The sequence below is a fragment of the Botryllus schlosseri genome, chromosome 3 (genome assembly GCF_051294905.1).
Source record: "Botryllus schlosseri isolate E-star chromosome 3, Bs_hap1, whole genome shotgun sequence".
NCBI lineage: Eukaryota > Metazoa > Chordata > Ascidiacea > Stolidobranchia > Styelidae > Botryllus > Botryllus schlosseri.
The window spans coordinates 29621882-29648445 of record NC_137238.1 but is presented as its reverse complement, the minus strand read 5'-3'; the positions used below and the strand labels follow the sequence as shown (position 1 = coordinate 29648445).

General features: G+C 40.8%; 3 protein-coding genes across 9 annotated transcripts in view; 2 read left to right on the top strand and 1 right to left on the bottom strand.

The window, feature by feature from the left end:
- LOC145435023 (baculoviral IAP repeat-containing protein 2-like) overlaps positions 1–26564 on the bottom strand; it is a 406058-nt gene that overhangs the window by 200847 nt on the left and 178647 nt on the right. The window lies entirely within an intron of this gene.
- LOC145435030 (APOBEC1 complementation factor-like) overlaps positions 1–26564 on the top strand; it is a 37291-nt gene that overhangs the window by 4673 nt on the left and 6054 nt on the right. The window contains exons 1-8 of one of the 3 annotated variants that reach the window (XM_080312308.1): positions 4449–4593; positions 5576–5796; positions 17544–17686; positions 20227–20394; positions 21369–21548; positions 22339–22495; positions 23007–23197; positions 25311–25709. In XM_080312308.1, the coding sequence (XP_080168434.1) occupies positions 5671–5796; positions 17544–17686; positions 20227–20394; positions 21369–21548; positions 22339–22495; positions 23007–23197; positions 25311–25709 (1364 nt within the window). In that variant the 5' untranslated portion in view covers positions 4449–4593; positions 5576–5670. Of the gene's footprint in view, positions 1–4448; positions 4594–5575; positions 5797–17543; positions 17687–20226; positions 20395–21368; positions 21549–22338; positions 22496–23006; positions 23198–25310; positions 25710–26564 lie in introns of those variants that run through there. The other 2 variants (XM_080312307.1, XM_080312309.1) reach the window with 2 other exon arrangements.
- On the top strand, positions 7355–14254 carry LOC145435017 (uncharacterized). Of its 2 annotated transcripts, none has more exons than XM_080312276.1 (2): positions 7355–9769; positions 10460–14254. In XM_080312276.1, the coding sequence occupies exons 1-2, from the start codon at positions 7984–7986 to the stop codon at positions 13888–13890; spliced, it is 5217 nt and encodes a 1738-aa protein (XP_080168402.1). In that variant the 5' UTR covers positions 7355–7983; the 3' UTR covers positions 13891–14254. The 2 variants fall into 2 exon arrangements, with proteins under 2 accessions (XP_080168402.1, XP_080168403.1); XM_080312277.1 differs by having other exon boundaries at positions 8712–8823; positions 9473–14254.

The window sequence follows — 26564 nt, the reverse complement described above, 5'->3', positions numbered from 1 at the left end:
GAAGTGCAACGCACAAATTACAGAATTCTTCGTTGGCTTCCAATCACGTCCATTCACGAAATATATCCATTTTTTGTAACTCCAAATCCTCAAATGGAAATTGAAACTTTTTGTTTAGTTGTCAAATATCCAGCCGTACAAACATAAGCACAGCATTTATTGACCATTATCAATTATTTTACCTTAAGCTAAACCTGAGTCACCAAGTATATACAATCAGTCAAAATTAACTGGAAGAAAGGCCACATGAAGCTCACCACCCATTCTTCACCAAACACCATATACATCATACGCACCATAAAGAATTATTAAACCATGCACTGCATCCTACGTCACGCTGTAAGCCGGTCAAAACGACAGCTAAACGTTTTCCACTACACTATATACCGTACGGAATATCGTACCTGGCGCATTTAGCTAATCACGGCATCATCCTGTAACATTTCAAACGCGGCGACGAGCACAAAAACTTCAACTCAAACTTGAGGGGTCTGCTACAGAGTATTTCAATCGCATTACTGTAGCCTGCCAAATAGTATAAGACGGTAAACACGGCAGCTTAAAACATAGCTGTCAACCTTCAACTCAAAAACTCGCTTCAAAATGCGAAGAGTCCGGTGTGAGAAGCGAAATCGAGACAATCGCCGATTGTCACGTTGAGAGTAATCGTCCTATCAAAACTCTCGCCCATTATTACGTCAAGAGTAATAGGGAATTTCTGTTTTGTGAGCATCGGCCTGTTAGCTCTTGCAAGTGTAATGTACCAGATAAGGCCGTAAATATCGTAGGCCCCGGTACCACTATAATAAATAATTAAAGAATTGGTCACCGTAAATACTATTTTATTCATAATCCAAATTTTTCAAATGCAATAACTCCGCTTCCACTGGTTGGAATTGAATCAAATTTCGTGAACATCGTTTATATAGACAACCTAACACTTTCATGGGGTGAACAGAAAATTTTCCAATTTTTTGTTATTTATTTTTATATAATAAATGGACATTTTCTTCTCTTGTAGCAATGTGGCTACTGGTTGGAATTGAACCAAATTTAGCGTGTAGGCTTAAATTAGGTAACCTAACAATTTTATCAAGTAGCCAGTACGATTTGAGAAAAAAGTCATTTTTGAAGACCCCTAACCCACACTGCCAGGAAAAACATGCAATCAGCTCGTCGCCCAGATTCGAGCATTCATAAGGTCATTCCTTTTGTGACGTCACCAAAGACCTATGAGATTGAGGAACATAATTTTGATAAATACATATTGAAAGAAAAACCAACTCGTTGATGTAGGTAGATATAAAGCAGATGCGATCAATAACGAAGTAATTCTACCTCTTTCGGATAAATCAAGTCGGTTGGGCCAACTTGGAATGTACTTGATCAAGTGATTATAATTTTAGGTGACTAACCTAGGCATGGAATAATTACGGTTTTACTTAATATCAATAACTTCACTTCTACTTGATTATCAAAGATGATTACTTTTGACCACCTCTGATAAAAAGGCTGGGGTCAGCGGGCGGAACCGATATCATGGGTGCAGAATTTCGAACCCTACAAAACCAATACTCAAAATCTCCTATCAGTTGTATGAAGATATGTAGCTATGGGCGTAGCTCTACGACTGATAGGTAACGCACATGTAACCAAATTTCGGAGTTTGGTATGACGTATCGCGTATTACCGTCCATGTCGACGATAAGTATTAATCAGGGCACCTGAAATAACGATACAGTTCCAAGACGATCGCCTTTACAATCTGAGGAATTCAAATGTTTCTAAGATTTTAAGCTATGTACTTGACGTAACTGCCAAACGACTGTGCGACGTACTGTATCATGCAAAGATTAGTTTCGCTTTCATTCGTGTACTCAGGTAAACACGCGAGAAAATTATGGTTACTGATATCCATTCAGTCTTAGTAGCTGAACTCGTCATCTAACTAAACCATCGCATTGGACAAAGCCTCTATGTTGACAGTCACTAGACTTTTCGATGGATTGACGGTGCAGGGAAGCATATATTAGCCACCCCACCACATCTTGTCGTGAACTCTATCGTCGTTTGAATTGTATGATTTGTAACTCGCATCTTCAAGACACAGTAGCAATTTAACGAACTGGACATGCTTACCACTTCGCCGATGCATTATGGGATGAGCCATAACAATTGATGTGCATGGTCGTATTGCTACATATGGCAAATTATTATCCATTACCTGATTAAAACGTTATCGGGCAACGGTCTCAGGTGCGCGGCAGAGTATTTGCTTTGCACCGTCGCATATTTGCCGCGTTTCGGTATTCCTTCGCCGCTCCTTTGTGGCGAATACGATTTATGTTTGCCGAGCGATAGGTATGTACATAAAATCCACCCATTTCGCGAGGAATATGAAATTTGAACATTTTGCGCGTGCTTCGTTAACGACGAATCATGACATGATCGCATTTGCGACCAGAGCTGTGCGATCGTAACATTGGAATTAGTGGGTGAAGCTTGAAGTCAGGCAGATGCCGGTGTTGCGAAAAATATGGGAATATAGAAAGGTTTTATGTGCAAGATTGAGTGGATATGTGCTTTTTCGTAACCGTATCTAAGGCTATATAGCATGATGAAATGAATTATAGTAAGAAATAAAATGGTGTACATGGCCGCAGTCTTAATATACCATTACCAATAACAATTCGAAAAGTCCATAAAATTATCCAATGTCCATTCGCCTTTCACCATTCGATGGAGTGGCAGGAATGTATATGGATCATTTAGTGTGGTCATTGGACCATACATCAGATTCAATAATTTTGGATGGATATGGAACGGAAGTGAAAATGCAATTTTTGATGGCCTGGATTCAGAAATTGAATTTCTGATGATTTTGAATTTTCTTGATGTTTTGTAATGCCTGGATCGGTAACCTGATGTGGGCATGACACGGAACGAATCCGATATTTGTATAAGACTTAAGCTCAAATAACAAAGATGATTTGGGTGGAAAAGTGTTAAATCCGGAAATCACGTATATGGTATGATTTTAACGGAGTAGATAAATCACGCGTTTTCGTTCTCAGCAGATTTTAACGAATGAGCACGCAAGAATAGCGTAACATTAATTTTGCGTATATGGATATTAAAAAAGGCGTTGACATTGATCAAATTTAGACAACGGATAGTTTATAGGAATCCTTGATTCGCTAGGTATCTGCCGTATATGACTTAGCTTGGATATATTGCATAACATTTTATTATTGATATCTGACTTACGCGCAAATGTGGGTGACACCCACGTAAACGCATCAGCTGACGTCGTATATGAGTCAAGCGTATAAAGGATATTTTCACACCGAATGACCAATCGGAATGGGGTATTTCGCAAAAGCATTGCACCTGGCGGCAAAGTCGCGATAATCATGGTCATAACATGACACTAAACCCAATGTAGGAAGATAACACGTGCCTCGTGTTCTCAAAAGCAGGGTCAACATTCGTGTCATGCTTGTGATTTTGCGTAACGTGCGACAAAGTTGGGCGTCGCCCTGCCGATGCGAGAGTATTCATTGCATAACCGGTATCAACTTTCATTGACACTTCTCGTCGTAGTTTGAATTAATTTGAGGCCCTGCACCTTGCTTAGACTATAATATTTACTATCAAGCGAGATGCAATATTATTATCTGCGCTTTTGGAATGGAGTGTAACCTGAGCTAGTATTTGACCAGTGACCGAACCATATAGGAGTTAAAATGCTATTTCGCTAGTGAAACGAGGATTTGGACATTAAGATGTTCAATCTATTTGTTAGTATCGCGGTAAGCGGCTTTCCTAATATAAATCAAGACTCCGTATCTTCCGAGATCATAAGATACCACAGACGTCAATCGTCGGCCAGGTTAAACGTTGAAACTGCAAATTCGACCGGCAATGATAAGTAGAAGTGTTGTAAAAATACGATGAAAAGTAGTCACGCAAAACAGAGCGCCAAGTTTTTATGAGGCTATACAAAATATAACCGCGAAAATATGTGGGTTACCGAGAATAGATTTGGTCCAACGGTGTCTAAAACCTGAATATTTTGAGATGCACGGAATGTTCGTGAGTGACGCAAGCATAATTCTAGACCGGGTTCACGTTTTTCACGAAATTATGCGAATCCGAGACGGTGCTTACTCTACTCCTGCATCACGGCACTCACCATAAGCTATTTTTATTAGAAGACGCATCACAAACATAGAGTTGTGGGTTTCCCAGGACTAAAGTAATGAATTTAGGCAATATCGCCACCACACCGAAACGTAACATTCCACCATCCACCGATCTATTATACGTTACGCCACAAGCAGTCATTTTTTCGATATAGAAATGCACCATGTAAAGAGTAGGCCTGCACGGATATTCTGCCTTATCCATGTCAAGCATCGAAACAAGGGGCACATATTAATCCACATTTCTATATTACGCAACAGAATAATGTGAACGGATTCCTGTAATATTTGATCTTCGATAATCTAAATAATTCGTTGTGTAATCTCGCTTAATTAGTGGAACCCACGTGTTTGTAAAAGGCTGTCCTTTAACTTCTTTCTATGCAAGGTAAGTTTCTTATGTAGACTAGACATGCAACGTACTACGTATACCCTCAACTTGTATATTTCCTTTTTGGTATTCCCGTTTCCCTTGTCATCGCTGGACCAAACATGATGACGGGGATTCGCAAATGATGACTGTTGTCAAATCAGATAAACCATCACATTCGAGATGAGATCTCGGCTAGGACACGTCAATGCTTAGTTTTCTTTCGCCGAACAACCCTATCGCTGATTCGTATAATAATCAATCTGTGATCTCATTCATTCATTCAACCTGCATGCCAGATGGAGTCCAGATGAACAACTTGATATATCATGTACCGCGTGCACTCGTGCATGTTACTGCACTTTTATGCAGCACGATTACCAAAATCATCTATCACTGCGAATGCAAATAAGCTAAAAGTGTCAAAGAGGCATGTGTCAAACCGAGATTCCGTATTCTGGACAGATTCGACGTATATTCGCAAAATAGAATTGTTAATTCACGAACGTAGCTCCTAATATATAGGGCTCCATGGAATCAGATTTGATATTTTACCATGAACCTGTTTGTTTAATCTACTAATCTGAGTATGTCAGATGCCAATCCAATCATTGCCCACAAATATAGCTTACATTCCATTAATCACAATCAATGTCCATTGTCCAGCTAAGCAAAATACAGTCGCATATCAACGAAAATATTCGACATCAGAAGGTTGATTTTCCGTCAGCAATGCACCAAAAGTATGATCGTGAATTCCATTTCCGTAACGATGTTTATTCAGGTGGATATTATCATGTTTGTCACAAATGTCATTCGTGAAAGGAAAGAAAAAGGAGAAAATAGATTTCTATTCTTCCAACCAAATAAATATCACTCACCTTATCTTTAATTCTCGAAATCAACTGAAACGCAAAGTCGACATGTCGATATATTGGGCCAATACCTTTATAACTGTTCCTATTTTACTATGCATTGCAAGTCTTCCGTTCTATTGCAGGCCACGGGTTGTAATTCAACGTAATCTCACTTTGAGTACTCAGCACCGGTATCGTATCAACTCTTCTACATATTCATTCAACCGCATCCGAAACCATGACAACTAATAATCAGACAATCCCAGAGGGAGACGACAGGAACTGCGATCCATTCAAATGCAATCCCGCGAAAGAAGCGGTACTCAGGGAGCTGTGCGCGAGAACGGGATACTCTCTAACACAGGTATATATGATCATCATCTGTCACCGGAAAATCTGGCCTAATCCTATAGAGAATAATCCGTATCTGCGTGGAAGCAAAGACTCTGAAAGCAGAACTGTTTCCAATCCACGTGATTATGTGGAAGACCTCTTAATATGGTAGACGTAACGAGATGCACGATAGTTTTAAGACCAGGGTTGCCATACCGTCCTTATTTCTAAGATTTGTCCTTATTTTGAAGGGTCACGTCTTAGAAAACTCAACTGTCCTTATTTCTAAGAAATGTCCTTATTTTCGACTTGCGTCCTTATTTTGTCTTATTTTCAACAACTACTGAACTTTGATCGTTTTCCTCTGGTATCTGTGTTGCATAATATTCTAAAATTGTGCTTTTGCGTCGAGATTTTAACATCATAACTGAAAGGAACTCTCGTGACGTACACACTACAAGATTTGACTTCTGTGTGGTGAGATAGCTTTGGGCAGTGAGTGCTATAGCAGTTCCGTCTGTACCAAGCTACCGCAGCGGACGTCATTTTAGCAGTAAACATCAGTGCCATGTCCCTGCTGTTTGGTCTACAGCAGAATAAGCTCAAGCTTTGGGAAGGCAGTATTTATTGCGTGGTGACAAAGTCACAGTGCAGTCGACACATTGGTCAAAACTTAGAAGTAGTAAAGCTACAAATCATTGATAATTTATCTAAATTATATTGCACCTGCACATATATAGTTTTAGCTACTAGTAAGGCTAAATCTGATTAGCTAAAACGAGCAGGCGTAAAAAAAATTTTTGTGACGATTATGAGAGAGAATTCAAAGGTATCTAACGAAGCTTGAAGGGCGAGTGTTTTGCATATTGCAATATCTGCAATTGTCACATTAACCTGGAGGCCATAGGAAAGACCGCTATTTCAACTCACATTGCTACCCCAAAACACAAGTGTTTCATAATGATTAATTTGAGCAAGTCGATTAATAATTTTTCCAATGGTCGACCAGCACCAACGACCACAGACTACAAGGCAGCTGCTGCAGCTGAGCTGCTGCTGCCTGAGCATTCCATATTGCAACTATTCCTTACCAACGATTGCACATCGCAATTGTTCAAAGCAATATTCCCCGATTCTAACATCGCAAATAAGTTTTCTTCGGCCATAGTCGACGTGCATGTCCACTAGGGTTGTCCAAAATTTGGAAAATCTCAAAAAGTCTCCGTGATTGTGTCTCATTCTATAGATTATTGATGAAAAACAACAATTAGCCTGAAAGAAGCTTACAGGAAAGCCGTTAAGATTTCGATCAACGCGTTTGAAAGTAGCTGCTCAAGAATGGGCGTGCCACCGACCATAGAACGGCGAGAAGACTAGTAATCAAATAACCACGGTTCTTGATTGGCTAATCGGCTATGCTCCAATGATCACGGCAGCAGCAGCTTGCTGATTAGGTGTTCAAGAAGTCTGCTACCGGCGGGGATTCTGAGTGCGCATTGTTAGTATTTTGGCAGGTGATGATTCAAGATTAATTCAGGACATGTTGAGATACAAAATACATGATGAACAAACAACACCTGCTGTTACTGTAGGCATTTCATGCTAGTCTTGGGGGGTTCAATAATTTAGGAGCCATACTTGTATTCGCTAGATGGCGTATGCTTGACGATACTTCCTGGTCTGGTCTAAGGGAATATTCTGGATATAGCTGTGATAGGGTACAGTTTGTCAATAGTAATTGGCCCACCGGACGTTCCCCCACTGTATTTACCGATCTTGTTGGAACAATATCTTATTGGTGCTACTACTGTGTCGTATTATAATTTGGATATAAGGAAATTCGATCAATTGGAACTTCAAGCAATATACTTTTCTACCGTACTTCAAGATCGCGTATATTTACATCGGGAAACTTATAGGACTTTGCGGCGCTGTAAGTTCAAGGGAAGACAGCTTACACAGAATCACATAGGCAGTTCAGCGACCGCAATAGTAAATACAGCTAAAGGTCCGGTCGTGGAGTATTGGAATATACAGTGCAACGCCTGGAAGCGGAACTAAACAAAGGACAGGACGGCTATCGGTACATAAGGAAAGGACAATTCCATATTGTGTGGATTGGTGCCGGTAATAGGACTTGCTTCATTTATACTAATATTGGAGAAAAGGACACACTTCTGTTGAAGAAAACACTAAGTTGGTGTACTCTGGTTTCATAATGACTCCTGGAAGAAATAAGAAGAAGTCTGGAAAGGCTTCAGGTGGTGGCCGAAATGGTGCTAATTCAAGGAATTCTACTTTGGTGGGTGAAGATAACGTAGATTCGGATGCTAATAGAATCATGGCCGAGGATTACAAGCATGGCCACACCGTGATATCGGACAGGAGAACTAGAGGAACCTCCGCTTATATTGAAAACATGAAGCAAGAGTTTGACTTCCATGTCAAAGAGGTATTGCGACAGTGCAAATGTCTGAATGACCTACTAGAGTCACGGGACGGTCGGGAATATGTTTCAAAAGCATATTTAGATATGCGAAAGAAGTTTGCTCTACTACAAGATTTTTGGATTGATCTTGAGCCTCGTCTTAGGCCAGAGGAATCGGAAGCAATTTCTTGTTCATTCAAGGATATACAAGATCGGGTAGAAGAGACTGGCTACAACGCGAAGGATTATTTGGATGAGTACAATGGCGAAACGAAGGCTAAGTTCTCTGAGCCCACTGCGAGACGAAATAGGCTTGTTGTACTAGAAGATTCAAACTCTCCTGATAGAGAGACTGCTCTGCTGCTTGAACAGAACCAACGAGACTACGAGCAGAAGATGAAGGACCTGTCGGCTCAGAATCAACGAGACATACAAAGGCTAATGGATAGAGGGCGGAAGTCGAAACCGAGTAGTGTACTGGATAACACCGAAAATGTAATGGATAGAGCTCCTAATAACGATGGTGCTCATGGGATATATCATGTTAATGCAAATCTGGATCAGGTTTTGAAGGAATTGGCTGTTTCGAATGCTATGTTGGCACGATCCTGTGGTCTACCAGAAATTAAGGTTGGTGTTTTTGATGGCAATATTCTTGAATATTTAGCCTGGGAAACTTCGTTTGATGCATTGATTCAATCGAAGACATGCAATGTGCATGAGCTCTTGAACTATCTAGAGTCGCATCTATCTGGTGAACCTAAGGAAATGATAAAGGGTTTACTGCTCTTGCAGAATAGAGATGCCTATGAAAGAGCACGTAAGAGATTGAAAACTAGATACGGCAACGACAATGTAATTGGAAATGCATTTTTGAATCGACTATCCTCTTGGCCAAAAATCAATGTCAAAGATGGGATTGGTCTAAGAAAATTTGCAGACTTTTTGGATCAAATAGCGGCAGCTGAGCAGAAAATACCTGCGCTTGGTGTTTTGAACTATGCCATTGAGAGTAATAAAATCATTGGAAAACTACCGCAATTTCTGAGAGGTAAATGGCGGGATGAAGTTTACAAATGGCAAAGTAAATATGGTGAGGCGTCATATCCACCATTGAAAGAAGTGGCAGGATTTGTCGATGTCTGTGCCGAAAAGATGAATATTCCAGAATTGGATGATCTGGATTCGCCAAATGACAAAGGGAAAATTGACTCTCCTGAAGTAGTGAGCTATAAAGACTCTTACAAAGGAAAATTTAAGGTCACATCGTTCTCGACAGAATGTCAGGACGACACGAGTGCTACAAGGACAAAGTGTTATTTTTGTGACGAACTACATCACATTGATGATTGTGAAGGCTTTGGAAAGCTATCCCATATGGAGAAACGGGAATTTATAATGAAACGAGGACTATGTTTTGGTTGTGGCTCGTCGCAAGACCACATGGCCAAGTTCTGCACAGCAAGAATAACTTGCAGGATATGTAAAAGGAGGCATATGACATCGCTGCATATAGAAACTGATGAGGTGGACTCGAAATGTACGCAAGTGTGCTCCAAGGAAGGACAGAAGGGAGGTAAGCAAAATACTATGATCGTTCCGGTTTATGTGAGTACTGCTGCCAATCCATCCAAGAAGGTCAAATGTTATTGTGCGCTAGATGGTCAATGTAATCGGACTTTCATGGTTGATGATCTGAAGGAAAGTTTAGGACTGGAATCTGTCAATACTAAGTTGCAGATGTCCACATTGTACAAATCTGGTGCAGTCATTAACTCAAGCAGGATCACTGGAATTATAGTTTCAAGTATCGATGAAACTTCTTCTGTCACTATTCCTCAAGTGTACACAAGAGCAGAAATTCCAGTTGAAATTTCACAAATCCCCAAACCTCAGGTTGCAAGAGAGTGGGCTCATCTTCGGAGCATTGCGGATAAAATTATGCCCTACGACCCATCTATGAAGGTTGGAATATTAATTGGTGCTGATGTTCCCAACGCGTTACGTCCTCGTGAGATTGTAGCCGGTGGTGATTCGGATCCATATGGTCAACTATCTATGTTTGGTTGGGGAATTGTTGGTAATGTTTGTAAAGACTTGACGGGTGAATCACCTAGCGTGGTATCGCATCATACTATTGTGAGAGATGCACAAATGGAAGAAGGCTTTGAAACTTCAGAAGTTGTTGCTGACGGGAATACCGCCTTTGTATACATGTCAAAGGCGAAGGAAGTTATGTGTCCACAGAATATCAATCATTTGCTAGAAATGGATTTCATCGAACATAGGAATTTGGAAGCTTCTTTGTCGGTTGAGGACAAGCGTTTTATGGACATCCTCTCAAAAGGTGTTGCAAGGAGAGAGGATGGGCATTACGAATTCCCTCTGCCATTGAAATACGACAATGTTAGAGTGCCAAACAACAGAGCTTTGGCTGCGAAAAGAGCGGAGCAGGTCAAAAGAAGATTGAGTAAAAACCAGAATCTTCATGAGGAGTATAAGGATCAAATGAATCTGACTATTGAAAAGTATGCGGAAAAGGTTCCAGAAGACATACTTGATTTAAAGAATGGTCGTATCAACTACATACCTCATTCTCCTGTTTTTCATAACAAGAAAGGAAGTCTTCGTATTGTAAATGATATGAGTGCCAGGTACGGTGGTCTGTGCATTAATGACGTACTATTGAGTGGACCAAATTTGATGGACAATATGACGGGAATCTTGTTGAGATTCAGAAAGAACGAAGTAGCCATCATGGCGGACATTGAAAAAATGTTTTTTCAATTTTATGTCAATGAAAAGGATCGTGATATGCTGAGATTTCTGTGGTGGAAAGATGGAGATATTTCAAGGGAACTTTTAGAGTATCGTATGAAGGTATTTCCCTTTGGAAGTGTCTCATCGCCAGGCGCGGCCATGTATGGCATGAAGTTGGCCGCTGATGATGGAGAGCAAGAGTTCGGCTCCAAGGCTGCAGAATTTGTTCGATCCAATTTCTACGTGGATGATGGATTAACCTCGGTAGAAAATGTGGATGAAGCTGTTGAATTGGTGAAAAACAGCGTGGGTATATGTGGAAAGGCTGGATTGAGACTGCATAAATTTGTGTCGAACAAAATGCAAGTATTGGAATCGATTGATAAATCGGAAAGGGCGAAGGGATTGCAGGACATTGACTTCGATACTATGTCATCGTTGACAGAGAGGTCTTTGGGAATTTTATGGAATCCATCATTGGATGTGTTTCGGTTCCACAGGGAATTGGTGGATAAACCAGTAACAAGACGAACAGTATTGAGTGTCGTATCGTCTATCTTTGATCCGATGGGTTTTTTAGCCCCTGTTCTGCTGGTTGGAAAGGTATTATTGCAAGAATTGTGCAAAATGAAACTTGATTGGGACACTGCGCTACCAGAAAGTTATGCTCGTAGATGGGAAGATTGGTTAAATGATTTGAACAATTTGGATAAAATTCAAATCAAAAGATGTGTGAAACCTGATGAATTCGGCACCGTTGAGGAAGTGGAGCTTCACCATTTTTCCGACGCATGTGAGTATGGATACGGGCAATGCTCATATCTCCGCTTGGTTGATGATAAAGGGAAAGTGCATTGCACTCTCATTATGTCAAAATCGAGAGTTGCACCCTTGAAGCAAGTGTCAATTCCTAGGATGGAACTGACTGCGGCTGTGGTATCAGCCAAGATGAGCAAATTTCTCAACACAGAGTTGCGGTATGAAAATTTAAAAGAGTATTTTTGGACTGACAGCAATGTTGTTTTGGGATATATAAATAACGTAGCGAGGCGATTTCATGTTTTCGTGGCAAACAGAGTTCAACTGATACATGATTTGACAGACTCTTCTGCATGGATGCATGTGGCAGGACATGATAATCCAAGTGACATTGCAAGCAGAGGTAGGTCGCTGGAAAAACTTTTATCACTTTCGTTATGGTGGGATGGACCGCAATTCTTGTGGAAAGAGGGAAGATTTGAAATACCAAAGGACGCTCATCCATCAGGCGAAGCTGTGGATGACTTGGTAGATGTGGAAGTCAGAAAGGCTGTGTCACTCAGTACAACTTCCAATGAAAATTCGGGATCTAAATCTTGGAATACAAACTTGAAACAGTTTTCGTCGTGGTTCAAGGCAAAACGGGCTGTTGCAAACTGCCTGCAATTCAAAGACAGATTGAAGGGTTTGCCCATAAACAGTTCTCTCACTATTGAAAGGTTATCAGTGGCAGAAAGGATCATCTTGAAAGACTTACAGAGCGAATTCTTTCCTGATGACATGGAACGTCTTGATCCTGCATCAAAGTCGAAGAGTTCTTCTGTAAAGAAAGGCAGTCCTTTGTACAAACTAGATCCATTTGTGGACAGAGATGGCTTGATAAGAGTTGGCGGAAGAATCCGTAATAGCTCTTTGTCTCCTGAAGTCAAGAATCCAATTTTGCTGCCTCGGAAATCTCACGTAACGGACTTGATCATTCGCCATTTTCATGGAAAGGTCAATCATATGGGACGTGGAATCACGCACAATGAGATACGTCAACATGGATATTGGATTATAGGTGGTGTGAGTGCTGTCTCTCAGCACATCCACCAATGCATAACTTGTCGGAAATTACGGAAACCATTATCGGCACAAAAGATGTGCGAATTACCAGAGTCGAGAATGGCTGAGCAAGGTCCATTCACATTTTGCTCGTGCGATTTCTTCGGGCCATTTGAAATCAAAGAAAGGCGATCCGTATTGAAAAGGTACGGAGTTATTTTCTCTTGTTTGTCATCCAGAGCTATACACTTGGAGACAACAAACTCTATGGACTTGGATTCATTTATTAATGCGCTGAGAAGATTTCTTGCAAGGAGAGGACCGATAAAATCACTGTTGAGTGATTGCGGAAGCAACATCATTGGGGGAAAGAATGCTTTCCAAAAGGCGATGGGTGAGATGAATCAGAAAAAGGTCAGAGATTATCTATTGTCTGAAAATTGTGATCTGATAGAATTCAACTTTCACGTGCCAAAAGCTAGTCATATGAATGGGAATGTCGAACGTCAAATTCTCACGGTGCGTCGTGTTTTGGAACCATTGCTTTGTCAAATAGGTTCACATTTGGATGATGAATCACTCAGAACCTTTTTCGCAGAAGTGGAAAATGTGGTAAATTCAAGACCACTAACTGTTATCAATTTGGGTGATGTCAATGCGCCAGAACCATTGACACCAAATCATCTGTTAACGATGAAACCAAAAATTTTGTTGTCACCTCCAGGGGAATTTGGCAAGCCAGATCTCTATGCAAGGAGGCGCTGGAGAAGAACACAATACGCTGTGAATCAATTTTGGTTCAGATGGAGAAGGGAGTTTTTACCTGGCATGCAACAACGCACTAAATGGAGCAAAGTTAGTCGAAATGTTCGAGTGGGAGATATTGTTATCGTTCATGATGATGACCTTCCGCGAAACTCTTGGAAATTGGGAATCGTACACTCGGTTTCGAATTCGACAGATGGGCTGGTGCGAAAGGCTAAGATACGCATCGCCGACCGTACTATTGATCAGTACGGAAGAAGAATCAACGATGTGCAGTTTTTGGAGCGACCTATCCACAAATTGGTCGTGCTTCTCGCTGCAGAGGAAGTTACCGAGGATTCCACCGACGAGGAGCCACTAATGGACTAATGTTTTACTTAATTTGCAAAAAAGTTCTTTGTCATTTTATAACTTTTTTGGGGGGGTATGTTACTGTAGGCATTTCATGCTAGTCTTGGGGGGTTCAATAATTTAGGAGCCATACTTGTATTCGCTAGATGGCGTATGCTTGACGATACTTCCTGGTCTGGTCTAAGGGAATATTCTGGATATAGCTGTGATAGGGTACAGTTTGTCAATAGTAATTGGCCCACCGGACGTTCCCCCACTGTATTTACCGATCTTGTTGGAACAATATCTTATTGGTGCTACTACTGTGTCGTATTATAATTTGGATATAAGGAAATTCGATCAATTGGAACTTCAAGCAATATACTTTTCTACCGTACTTCAAGATCGCGTATATTTACATCGGGAAACTTATAGGACTTTGCGGCGCTGTAAGTTCAAGGGAAGACAGCTTACACAGAATCACATAGGCAGTTCAGCGACCGCAATACCTGCTTCACAAAACCTTTTACAGCATGACTGCTTTATTGTGAACGAAGCGGCTGTAACTTACATGCCGTGCTTTCATCGAGGAAAAGCAAAGGCGCTTATGCAGGTGGTGAACGAATTCCCCGTTTAAGAAGGGATACATCATCAGTGAATACGAATATAAAGCTTGTCTATGACACTATACTTTGTGTGATCCTATTGGACCCAAGTTGTAGTATATAGCTGAAGTTTTGAAGGTTCTAGGGATCGACTGAATCGGCCGGTTATGCTTGGCAGTTATACTTACAGCAAATCGAATTCACTTATAAGAGTTGTCAAAGACCTTAATGATGCTGCAGAAAAGAGGTGAAAGGTAAGCACAGGCTATGCTGGATATGATATCCAAACTATGCTGGATACTATGTGCAGCATAGTCTGTGCTTTTCTTCACACCTCTTTTCAGCGGGATCAATAAGGACTTTGGCATACCATATCCAGCATAGCCAGTGCGAGTGTGCGTACATTACCACCTCTTTTCTGTATTATCATTAATGAGACTTTAACAACGCCTACAAGTGCATTCAATTTGCTGTAAGCATCTGATAAGTGCCAAGCATAACCGGCTGATTCCGCCGATCCCAAGAGCATTCAAAACGTCACCTATATACTACAGCTTCAGCCCAATAACATCACACAAAGTATAGTGTCATTGTTAAGCTTTATATATTTGTATTCACTGATGATGGATCCGTACTGAAACGGTGAATTCGCTCAACACTTGCATAAGCGCCTTTGCTTTCTCTCGATGAAAACCCGGCATGTAGGTTTCAGCCGTTTCCTTCACAATAAAGCAGTCATGATGTAAAAGCTTCTGTGAAGCAGGTGTTGTTTGTTCATCATGTATTTCATAACTCAACATGTCCTGAATTAATCTTAAATCATCACCTGCCAAAATACTAACAATGCACACTCAGAATCCCCGCCGGTAGCAGACTTTTGAACACCTAATCAGCAAGCTGCTGCTGCAGTGATCATTGGAGCGTAGCCGATTAGCCAATCAAGAGCCTTTGTATTTTGATTACTAGTCTTCTCGCCGTTCTATGGTCGGTGGCACGCCCAGTCTTGAGCAGCTACTTTCAGACGCTTTGACCGAAATCTTAACGGCATTTCTGTAAGCTTCTTTCAGGCTAATTATTGTTTTTTATCAGTAATCTATAGAGACACAATCACGGGGACTTTTTAAGATTTTCCAAATTTTGGACAACCCTAATGTCCACGTTCGAGTCGAAATACATGCAATTACTACTAAATAAACACTATTCATCCTCAAGATTACCGGACCACGACCTGACGTATCGAACTCGCCTGCCATGGCATGTCACTCCATTACTTGTCGCTTGCTTTTTCTATACTGTCTTCTTTACTTTTCATTCAGTGTGCATGCCTCCTCTTTACATCGCCTATAGGCCAAGGTGGGTGTCTGATTCCATAGACTTGCTCCATACGCTCAAAAATGATTTTGTCTAGACTTGGTGCACATATGCCACGGTTCGTATAAATACAAAGTATGTACAAAAACGTTTTTTCATGCTAATCTCATTTTTCGACTGTCCTTATTTTTGGGTCCATGTCGATGGCAACCCTGTTTAAGACAGCTTTATTTCTGCGTCCCAACGGCAGCCAGTTCAGACAAGAAGGAAGCATTTTCAATTGTCATGTGTCCACCGAGTGTCGATTTCACGTCGCTGTTGCTATAGACTTGGCGGCCCTAAAAATAAGAGTACCGTCACAACAGCAACAAACAATCATTACACATACACCCCTAATAAGTGGGCTGTCAAAATAATACAGAATGTATACCACAGACCACGATATGGGAATATTGAAAACAATAACGATGGAGTAAATTAGGCTCTATTGACATTATTGAAATGTGGAGTGGAGTGGAGTTATATCGATACGGTTTAGGAAGTAATACGATATGTAACTGTCGGTGGCGTACCTAACCTACAGACATGAACAGAGTATCCGCTCCACAATACGCACATCTATTACATAGCACACCTCAGTCAAAGTCTGACGCGATATTCTCACGTGTGTATTAAATCGGGATTCATCATTCACCCATGATAACCGGATATAATAGATCCTTGTCGTCCACAAAATCGACTTTGATCCTGTAAACCTGCTAGTATATTGATTGCGCGTGTTTGGTGACGAGATAGCTTTACGGCGGAATATTTATCTCTATTTAAACACGAGTGATATTCCCATCATCAAACACAAATCAACAAAGCTAACATGCGCAGATGCTATTCCTACCTGCTCCGTGCCATAACGAAACTATAGTTCAGTAGTTTCGTAACTTTTTCGTGCGGTCGAGAGCCGAGTGTTATAAACCTCTCACAACCCAAGCCTCACACAGAAGCTGTTGTAGGCCTAGTATTCTCAACTCGTAACGATTTTGATTGCAAACAAATCATTGATCCCATGTGCCTGATGCTACAGAAATTTCTCATTCGAAAGATTTTCAACACACGATCTCATTTTACATATCGCCGAATCCTTCAAATTGACTTCAATCAAAGATTTGTCAGAACCACACACTGAACAATGTGTGTGGGCTGTGGGTTCGTCCCTGGCGTGGAAAGGTGACGATGACTCTCGGGTCAAGCCTTCTACTATGGTCTCTTGTTTAGCGGCCCCGTTTTACGTGACTTACAGTAACTGCTTGCAAGATATATTCGAAGAATCTAACTATGATGTTTGCCACCATGTAACAATCTAACTCTCTACCTACCGCTCTCGGTACTGACTCCTAGGACTATAACTTCTTCTAACACCAGTGCGAGCTATACAGCTATCTGGATAAGCCAGAAACCTGGCAAACCATAGCAGTACCTTCAAATCGAATTGCGTAACGGAAACGTTCCACATTCGCAACAGCAATTGGCTCCGTTGCGTATTCGAGTCCTATTAATGACGACTGTAATCCATACTCTTCGCGATCCATGTTCGGGGTAGCGGCATATACTTTGGAAATCGATGTTATAAGCATTGTAGACTACATTCCCGAATGCCGGCATCATTAATGAGTGTTTCCTGTTTATGCACGTTACTGAAATCACGGTGCTACGCGTAGCCCAATTTTTCGTTGCTCGTAAATATTTTCCCAAGTTTAGTAAAAATACTATCTCTATAAATAGGAGAATGGTCAACGGAAATACGGCGGACCCCCACCAGGCTGGATGGATCCCATTCCCGGAAAGGGGTGCGAAATATTTGTCGGGAAGTTACCCAGGGATCTTTTTGAAGATGAACTTGTTCCAGTATTGGAAAGATGCGGCAGGTATAATTATTTATTTATTTAATTATTTTATCCCCGGAGCTGTGACCGACACGATGTCGATACTGTCAAGGTACGTTTTTGATTTCTGTAAGACACCGCTTATGCGGATTGGACTGCCTACAGAAGCCCATATAGAAAATTATTTAATAATTAAGAAGAATTCTGGAGTTACCCGCCCGTATTCGTTGATGTTGTAGTGCGGGGACGTATCCTTACATTACGTTCTGCCGCATGCAATAGGGCTATCCGTAAATTACGGAACATGTGGTAACATTGTAACCGATGTTTACTTACTATCAAGCATAGGTCGGCTATTGCCGCTTTGCTCACTAAATCATTGTCTTATCAAAATATCGTAGTGGTCGGAATCATCGCCAATTCTTTTTACGTTATACATAAAGTTCCATCCGTAAGTTTGTTGACCCCACTTCACGGTGATGTATCACCTTTGTACACAATGGTGGTAATTGAAATTAGTGAACCATATCGTACAAGCGTATCAGAAGAATGGCGTCTCAATAAGATACACAGCACGGCTCTCATTAGTACAGTGGTTCCCGACTGGGGTTCCTTGAGCCAGTCTAAGGGGTTCTCTGGAGGTCAAGACATATACTCACGCCTGTCTTGGCAATCATTGGTTGTATGCAGTTGGCCCGTTCCGTAGTCGAACTGTGACTAATGCGGTTATACGTCATATGCAGTGACGTACGCAGGGATGTTGAGATTCGAAATATAAACCGCATCCTTCTGAAAGCCAATTCTATCTTCAACATTTATATGCTCATTTGGAATTAGGCAATTGGTATCACGCAGTTGCATCTCGACCGAACAATACGATAACACTTTCCAATGTATATGTAAGGACAGATCAGAAGTCACACTTATTTACAATAAATATTCATTTTAATGTTTTCGTTATCCGTGAATATCATATTTTATTGGTTTTGATCTTTTAACACTCTGCTGAATGCACAGATCAGTTTGTACACCAGTAATCAATATTAATGTATTATATTTGTAGTAAAATACATAATTCTGTCGATTTTTGCTTACATGACTCAACGAAAATACGGGGTTTCCGTTGGATTGCATATTAGCGTATAGTAAAGGCTAAGAACCTCAGCATTCTAATTATAAACTAAAATAAAGTATCAAACTACCGACATGTAAATGGTTTAACATTAGCTTAGGTGACAACATAATTCTAACGAATATTGGTATAAACCAATCTGCAAGCGAATATCATTCATTAATATGTGACTAACGCCAAATCAAGGCTTGACGTATGATTGACGATGTATCTGTCAGCCTAACCATACAATTGATGACTACGTGTTGACATATGGCTGATAGCGAATTTGCTGCTAATCTCTCCGCAAAGCAATCCAACGACTCTACGCGCGGGTGAAACTTTTTTAAAGCTATTTGTTGCTTATTAACGTCCCGTTGTCCGAGTATTGTCTTTCCTATATATATTATCGCATCGCGCTGGCCGGTCGAAACATCGTTGGCGGTGTTGTGTACCAGGGGTAAACTTTCGACGATTTACGGTGGTCGGTGATATACGAAACGTCCAATCAACATAGCGAACCGCCTTTCCCATTTCGCAAACAACTTATCATTGGTCGAGGACGCGGCGAAACGCAGAGTAATAGCTGAAAATTTTGTTTTTATGAGGGCGGCATTCATTGTCACCGTCATAAAACGCGGCAAGATTTATTGGAACGCTCTTCAACCACTGCCCGAACATGATATGTCATTTACCCGTTAAATCGACATCATACCAGCAGTAGCTATATCTATATATAGAGAGGGCAAAGTATGATGCCGATGTGTACATTCAGCCAACTCTGCATTGATTGGAGTACGCCGCCCCCACTAAATCACCTGTCATTTCATACAAAGCTCTAGGAAAGGAGATATAGGTTAGTGAAAGGTCATTAGAGCAATGTGATGGAATCTGGTGTATCGTGGGTACAGCTCCGCATTAACACGGTATCCTGTCAGTAGATACAGCACCGCGGGGATAAATAAAACACTAAAAGTACATCATAGCACCACCCACACGTCATTCAAAGATCGTGAGACACTTGAAATGAAGGAAAGGAATCAAAGCATTTAACAACGCACCATAAATATATATATTATCGCAGCAAATATTACATTAATTCTGTCCAGTGTTGGTCAGTAACGAAGTACTTCTACTGTTCCGGAGTTCGTGTTACTGACTTGCACTACATACTCTGGTGGTTATAATTTTAGACCTCTCCTACTTCTACTAGGCCAAAATACCTGCTGTTTCACATCCATGAGCATCGTTACTTCTCCTTGCATCTGAGTAGATATTAACGTTGCTATACGTCTAGTTCTATTTGAATATCAAAGCTGAATACTTTGACCATATCCACTGCTCTTTTCTATATTCATTCCCGTATCAGAGGTTCTATGTAACAGTGAGTTAGTAAGGCGTATAACTTCGTAATATTTACAGGATCGCAAACTACTACGTACTCTAGGATCGACGCGTTTATATCTTTCAGAATCTACGAGCTCCGTCTTATGATGGACTACAACGGGAATAACCGCGGTTTCGCGTTCGTCAAATACTGCGCGCAGAACGACGCCAAGAAGGCGTTAAAGGACTTGAATAATTTCGAAGTGCGCAAGGGAAGACTGTTGGGCGTGTGCAAAAGTGTCGATAACTGCAGGTATTCGGGCTAGCTTTTTGCCGACCATATCTGCGGTATGTCGCATATTTCCAACATAGCGTAGGGTGCAAGTCAGGAGATCAGACCTTTCTGGTGCAAAATATCGTTTTCACACCTATTCATATGGGCGAAAACATGTAAAATACACCATGTTGAGGGGATGTATATCCCAGGGACGGAACGAGTTCTATTTTCATGTACCACTCAAACGTATACATGAACAGAGCCCATTAAACTCTTGGATATATCTCCAAAGAGATTGGTGTATTTGACTCGTTTCGCATATTCAAACGGGTGTGAAAGGAAAATCCATTCCGTGAAAGTGCAGATTGCCTGACTTGCACCTTGCGCTATGGTGAAAATCTGGTGCACACACGTATTTTCCGCCTATGTATTCACAGTGTAGGGTACAAATCAGATAACCAGCCCCTTCTGTTACAAAATCTCCATTCACATCCATTCGAATGAGTGTAAACAGATAAAATGCACCAAATCTTAAGGGGATATATCCCAGAGATGGACTGGGTTATGTTTCATGTACTAAACTACGAAAGTGCAAAATATATATAGCCTACACGTAAAAAGAACCCACTACACCCCTGGGATATACTCCATAAGGACTGGTCCATTGGAATTGGAGTGAAAGTAGAATTCAGTACCTGAAAGTGCGGACGGGCCGATTTCACCCTAATCTACGGTGAAAATCAAGTAAATATACCCATTGTCCATCCATGTATTACCAGTATATGGTACAAATCATATATTCACTCCATTCTGGTACAGATAGTTTATTATTTTATTCGTTTTCACACTTCGAAAAACAAAGTTCTGACCTAGGAATTGTTGACGGTATGATACACACTCTACGCTATGGTGGAAATCTTGTTTACAACCGTGTATTTACAGTGGGAACAATCACCTGTTTTCTTCACGGTGTGACTGCTGGAGGTGATGATCAACCGTTATATTTTCAGACTTTTCGTTGGCGGCATCCCGAAGAGCAAACAAAAGAGAGAGATCCTGGTCGAAATGCAAAAATTGACGGAAGGCGTAGTGGACGCCATTGTCTACCCTTCGGCCGCCGACAAAACGAAAAACAGAGGATTCGCGTTCGTGGAATACCAGGACCACCACACCGCCGCCATGGCCAGAAGGTAAAGTCACTTTGAATATATATGTTCATGTAACATAATCTTATTCTACGCAGAAATTCCGGATATTGACCCGAATAACCTCGCAGTTTCGGTCAACATTATAATAAGAGTGGGTAGTACTCAGCGATGTTACTCAAGTAGAAGCGGAAATATTGCCGCAACTTTATAATCGGAGGTGTTCAAAGAAGTAAGCCTTGCTAAATAAAAGTGAAGCTGTGAATCTCCCCTCGATGGCAAGTAGAATTAAAAATATCCGCGACACCATGAATAGGTGGGATGTTCCAAAGGTAATTGAGTTATTGTATTACAAGGGCGATTTCCGCCAGTTGTTGACAATTTACCTCTTAGAGATGAAGTATAAATTCCCCAAAACTACTTTCTATTTTACTAAATTAAGGTCGTAAGATGTTACTAGATTTGCCTGAAAACTGTTAAATAGAAGTTGAAGTTATCCCAAAACATTACCACCTGACCAAGTAGTGCAATTGAGCAAATATACTTTAGTAATGAACTTCGCGTATGACAATCTCTGGTTCCCAGCTAGAGTTGTAATCCTGCATCATCATCAAAACTCACATTTTTGCGGATGTGGGAGTAGAATGACTTCGAGTTAAAAGGATTTATGACCCAAGTGTAAAACCTCAAGGTCGACAAAACTAAAAGGTTTTCCGGATGCTGCAAACGTATATTCGTTTCTATTGATATACATTACGAAAGGAGCGAATTATAGAAACCCATACAACTGTAATTTTTGGTGCGGATAAGCTTACCCTCTTTCGTCTCGCGACAGAAAACTCATGCACAACCGCCCGCAGTTGTGGGGTCACCAGATCGCCGTCGACTGGGCGGAACCGGAGGTCGAGGTAGACGATGACGTGATGGCGCAAGTCAAGATTCTCTACATCAGAAATCTGATGCTGAACTCTACGGATGAATCCTTGGAGAAGGTTCGTTCTCTCGCGTATAGATAGACGGAATTGCTAGGGCTGTTGTGTCGCAAATTGCAATGAAATAGACAAGGTGGAGAAAATAATAAATTATCTTTTATGTGTTGTAGAATTGGCAATATATTCTCTGTAGTGGCTCAAAAGGTACATCTGTGAACCTCCAACATTTATATACTGATATCAAGCCATAATTATGTATAAAATAATAGATTATCTTCACCTGGAACGGAACTTTCGTATTTTTTGCGGTCGCATGAAAGGTACATATCTGAACTACATGAACTACATCACCAATATCCAGAATTCCCAATTTAGTGGGGTTTATTTATATGCCCTCCTTGCTATATGTGACTCGCGTAAGTGGTGTATTAAAAAAGTCTAGAACTAAAGTGAACCGTGCTGCAAGTCGTTGGTTAGATCAAGAATCATAATAATGAATACGGGCTTGGTGCGGATGACTAATTGAAACACCATGTATACCAAAACAACAACTTGACTTCACTTGAAACAGGCGTTCAAGGAAGTCCTTCCGGCGCCCGGCGCCATCGAAAGAGTGAAAAAGATCCGCGACTACGCGTTCGTGCATTTCAACACCCGCGAAAACGCGCTCAAATGCATGCGGGCGCTGCAAGGACACAAGCTCGACGGGGCACCCATGGAGATATCGCTAGCGAAACCGGTCGACCGGGAGACATACGTGAGGTAATGATGCGAAATTGGCGCGTGATCAGTAGCGCAATTGATGCTGTGCACAGAGAAAAATGCCTATCATATACGTCGTGAGTCAGGTATATAATGTACACTGGATCAATATAATCGGCTATGCCTCGCAAGTGGAAGAACCAGTTACTCCTAAACTTACTTACAAGTGGAAGTATAGAAATTTCCAAGACAAGTTTCAAACTAACATGTGTACGTAGTAAATTGAAGGTCTGAACAATACACGAGTAAATAGATTGCTGTAATTGATGTTGTGTACGACGAACAATGACTATGGGAGTAAGACAGAGTATACTACATAATGATAGAATGACGTTAGCACAATCATGCAGATTCGCTTTCGATAGCATCGAAACTACCAAGATCTATGTAACAGACGAATTCACGCGGCCATGAAACGCATTAATTGAAATATCTCATTGCAGATGAACTATTAAACAGTTTCATAAAACCGCCGTCTATATTCTGGGCTCGCGCAAGAGAATCTTCATACTATATAATATAAATATACGAAGAGCTTCTTGGAGGTGCAGAACCTCAATATACAATTGAATAGTATGTTAATATTGAAATGAACCCGGACATATTAGGCTTCCACTCGACGATTACCCCTTACGAATGTTCATTTCAATATGAATATACTATTCAACTGAATATAAATATACAGAGATGGCTCCATTAGTCAGCGTTGCTTCTCGAGCAGAAGTATAGAATTATTGCCGTAATTTCTACTGAATTACAAGCAACTACAAATAGTGATTTCCAAAGCCTGTCTAAACTAGTTGAAGTGGAACTAGAAAATAAAAACTATACCAATTACGGAAGTAAGAAATCCTAATTTTATCTGAGTTGACCAACGAGAAAATAGGGTTGTAAATTAGGTTAGAATTACGATTATAGCTACATTGTATTTTTCGAAATTAGATTAGAATTACTTCTGTCTCCAGATAACTTGTAAATGTAATTTAATTCTGAATTATATATGAATACAAAATATTCAGGTTCAGCTCCTATCAAATTAGAGGTCATCCTCACGGGCATGAGAATGGAAAATAACCTTACACCAAGCTTGGTTCGTGACGCACTATGTAGTTCTTGAATAGTATATACATATTGAAATGAACCCGAATATTTTCGGCTGACACTCGTCAGGGGTAATCGTCAGCAACTAGCAGAGAATTCAAAAGAACATCGTATATCAACAATCGTAACACGAAATATGACGTCACCAGCACGAAATGTCGAATACGAGAGCGTTCAATGTACAAATCTCAGATGATATACGAACGAACACGGGTTCATGTCAATATGAATATACTATTCAATTGTATATTGAAGTTCTGTACCTCCTAGAAGCTGTTATATAGATCTTCTGTGGCATTTTAGGAGAACCACAAATTAGATTAGAACTAATAGTAGAGTATATAGATAGAGTTGCATATAAAACAAATAGTTTTTTAAAACACTTTGTTTAAAACATGTTTTAAACAGTTATTTAAACAAAGGCCTTTATAAATTTGTTTATGTTTTTTCAAGTTGTATAATTATGCCATAATTTTGTAAATACTTTCCAAAAACATATTGTATGAGTCTACAGACGACGATTACCACCTGATATAGCCGACGTATACGATATGTGATGGTTGGAAACCTCGCAATAGTCGGTTATGTAAGATAGTTGGTACGGAATGAATTTCCTGATGATTATGACCGGTGACCGTAAAAATGCTGCAAGACGATGTAATCCTGGTTAAAGATAGTTTTGGTCCGTATATGACAGTGGTTGGAAGCCTATTTCGTCAAAGGCGCTATATTTACCCTATAATTTCAATTGTGAATATCGATCCACTATGGCGTCACAATTGAATATGCGTACCGTCATGGCTTGAAAAAAATATCACAATAAAAACATGTTTTAAACAATGGCCTTGTTTTAAACCTCTTTGTTTTAAATTGAATTTTGTTTTAAACGGAGCGTTAAGCATAGAAACATTTCACATATCAGATTAGGATTTGATTACTAAATTAATTAGACAACTAGAAGCATCGGCAGTTGAGCATCGATACAATTTCAACCAAACTTATTCTCCTACAGATATACACGCGCCTCCAATCGACAAGCCCTCGCTGAAGCCGCGGAGGTAGAGCAACTCGGCACTGCAGGCATCTCATACGTCCCAGCATTAGACCCAGCCACGATAGCCGCCTACCAAGCCGCATACAGCGGGCCCGTCTACTACAACCCATACGCTCCGCCACCGACCCTTCCCGGTATGCCGGTTACGCATCGCATTCCAGCTGGAGGAGTCATACCGGGGCGCACGGTGCATCTCGGAGGAGTACCGCAGATAGGCGCTGCAGGCGTGCCGCTCGGTATCCCGGGAGCCACGTCAGGAATTCCTAGCGGCGTAAGTGTTGGGCGAGGAGTTGCAGCTAGAGGTCGACCACGAGGGACCCCGCGACCGGTAGCTTCAAGAGGATACTTAGGGCGAGGGTATGCACCGTATTCTACCGGCCTTGGTTTGATCGGTGGAGAAATTCTGTCACCGGTGTGCGATTGGGAATGCGAACAATCCTTGTTTGGTACCAAAGATTCTTTTTTAGTTCTCCCGTCAGACAGACCTAGAGCGCTGAGATTAAAATTTTGCTTAACAAGTAAAAAAAAGTAGACTGATGTGTTTTGGAGATTAAAAGTATAGTAATATTTGGTTGATATGTAATCACACATGCACTTAAAAGCCGCTGATGAACGATGTCAGATATTTCACATGTCCGTTTTTTGTACTTTGGCTTCGATCCATGGGTAATGGCCCCGCAGTGGGTTGAGTAATATCTGTAATCATGTTCTTATAAAGACATACGAGTCTTAAAGTTCAAATCCGCAAATAAGTAAAAATGGCGTAATTCAACTGCTGTCTATCATCAGAACCTGGGGTTGTAACTCCGCAGATTCATCACCGCTGAACATAAAGTCCAAACCGGGAAACAGAATTGAGGCTGCATCGTCCTTATCCTGCTCAGTCTCATCCACAGCACCCACAATATAAAGTATTGTGAAAAAAGAGAACCAACCTTCTTAATAATTTTGAGTGGATTCATTCATTTGAATAATTTATGGTGTTGTCGCAACTTCCTGTTTTTCATTTAACGTTAATGGGTCAACGCCATTATTTTACAAAGTCAGTATGCAATCATCAGGAATAAAATATCTGGCCTATATATATAGCAACAACAATCGTGTCGAAAACACCTCAATTAGGTAACACCTCACCCAAGGAATTCACGCACGTATTCAGACTAGTACAAACGACGTCTATATCAGGTATCGAACATGTTGGCAGAATATCGA

Bases quoted from the DNA above. Each gene is read 5' to 3' on its own strand.
- LOC145435017 (XM_080312276.1), top strand. From the start codon at position 7,984: ATGACTCCTGGAAGAAATAAGAAGAAGTCTGGAAAGGCTTCAGGTGGT. The intron at 9,770-10,459 runs GTAAGCAAAATA...ATCATTTGCTAG, and splicing joins CAAGGAAGGACAGAAGGGAG to AAATGGATTTCATCGAACAT.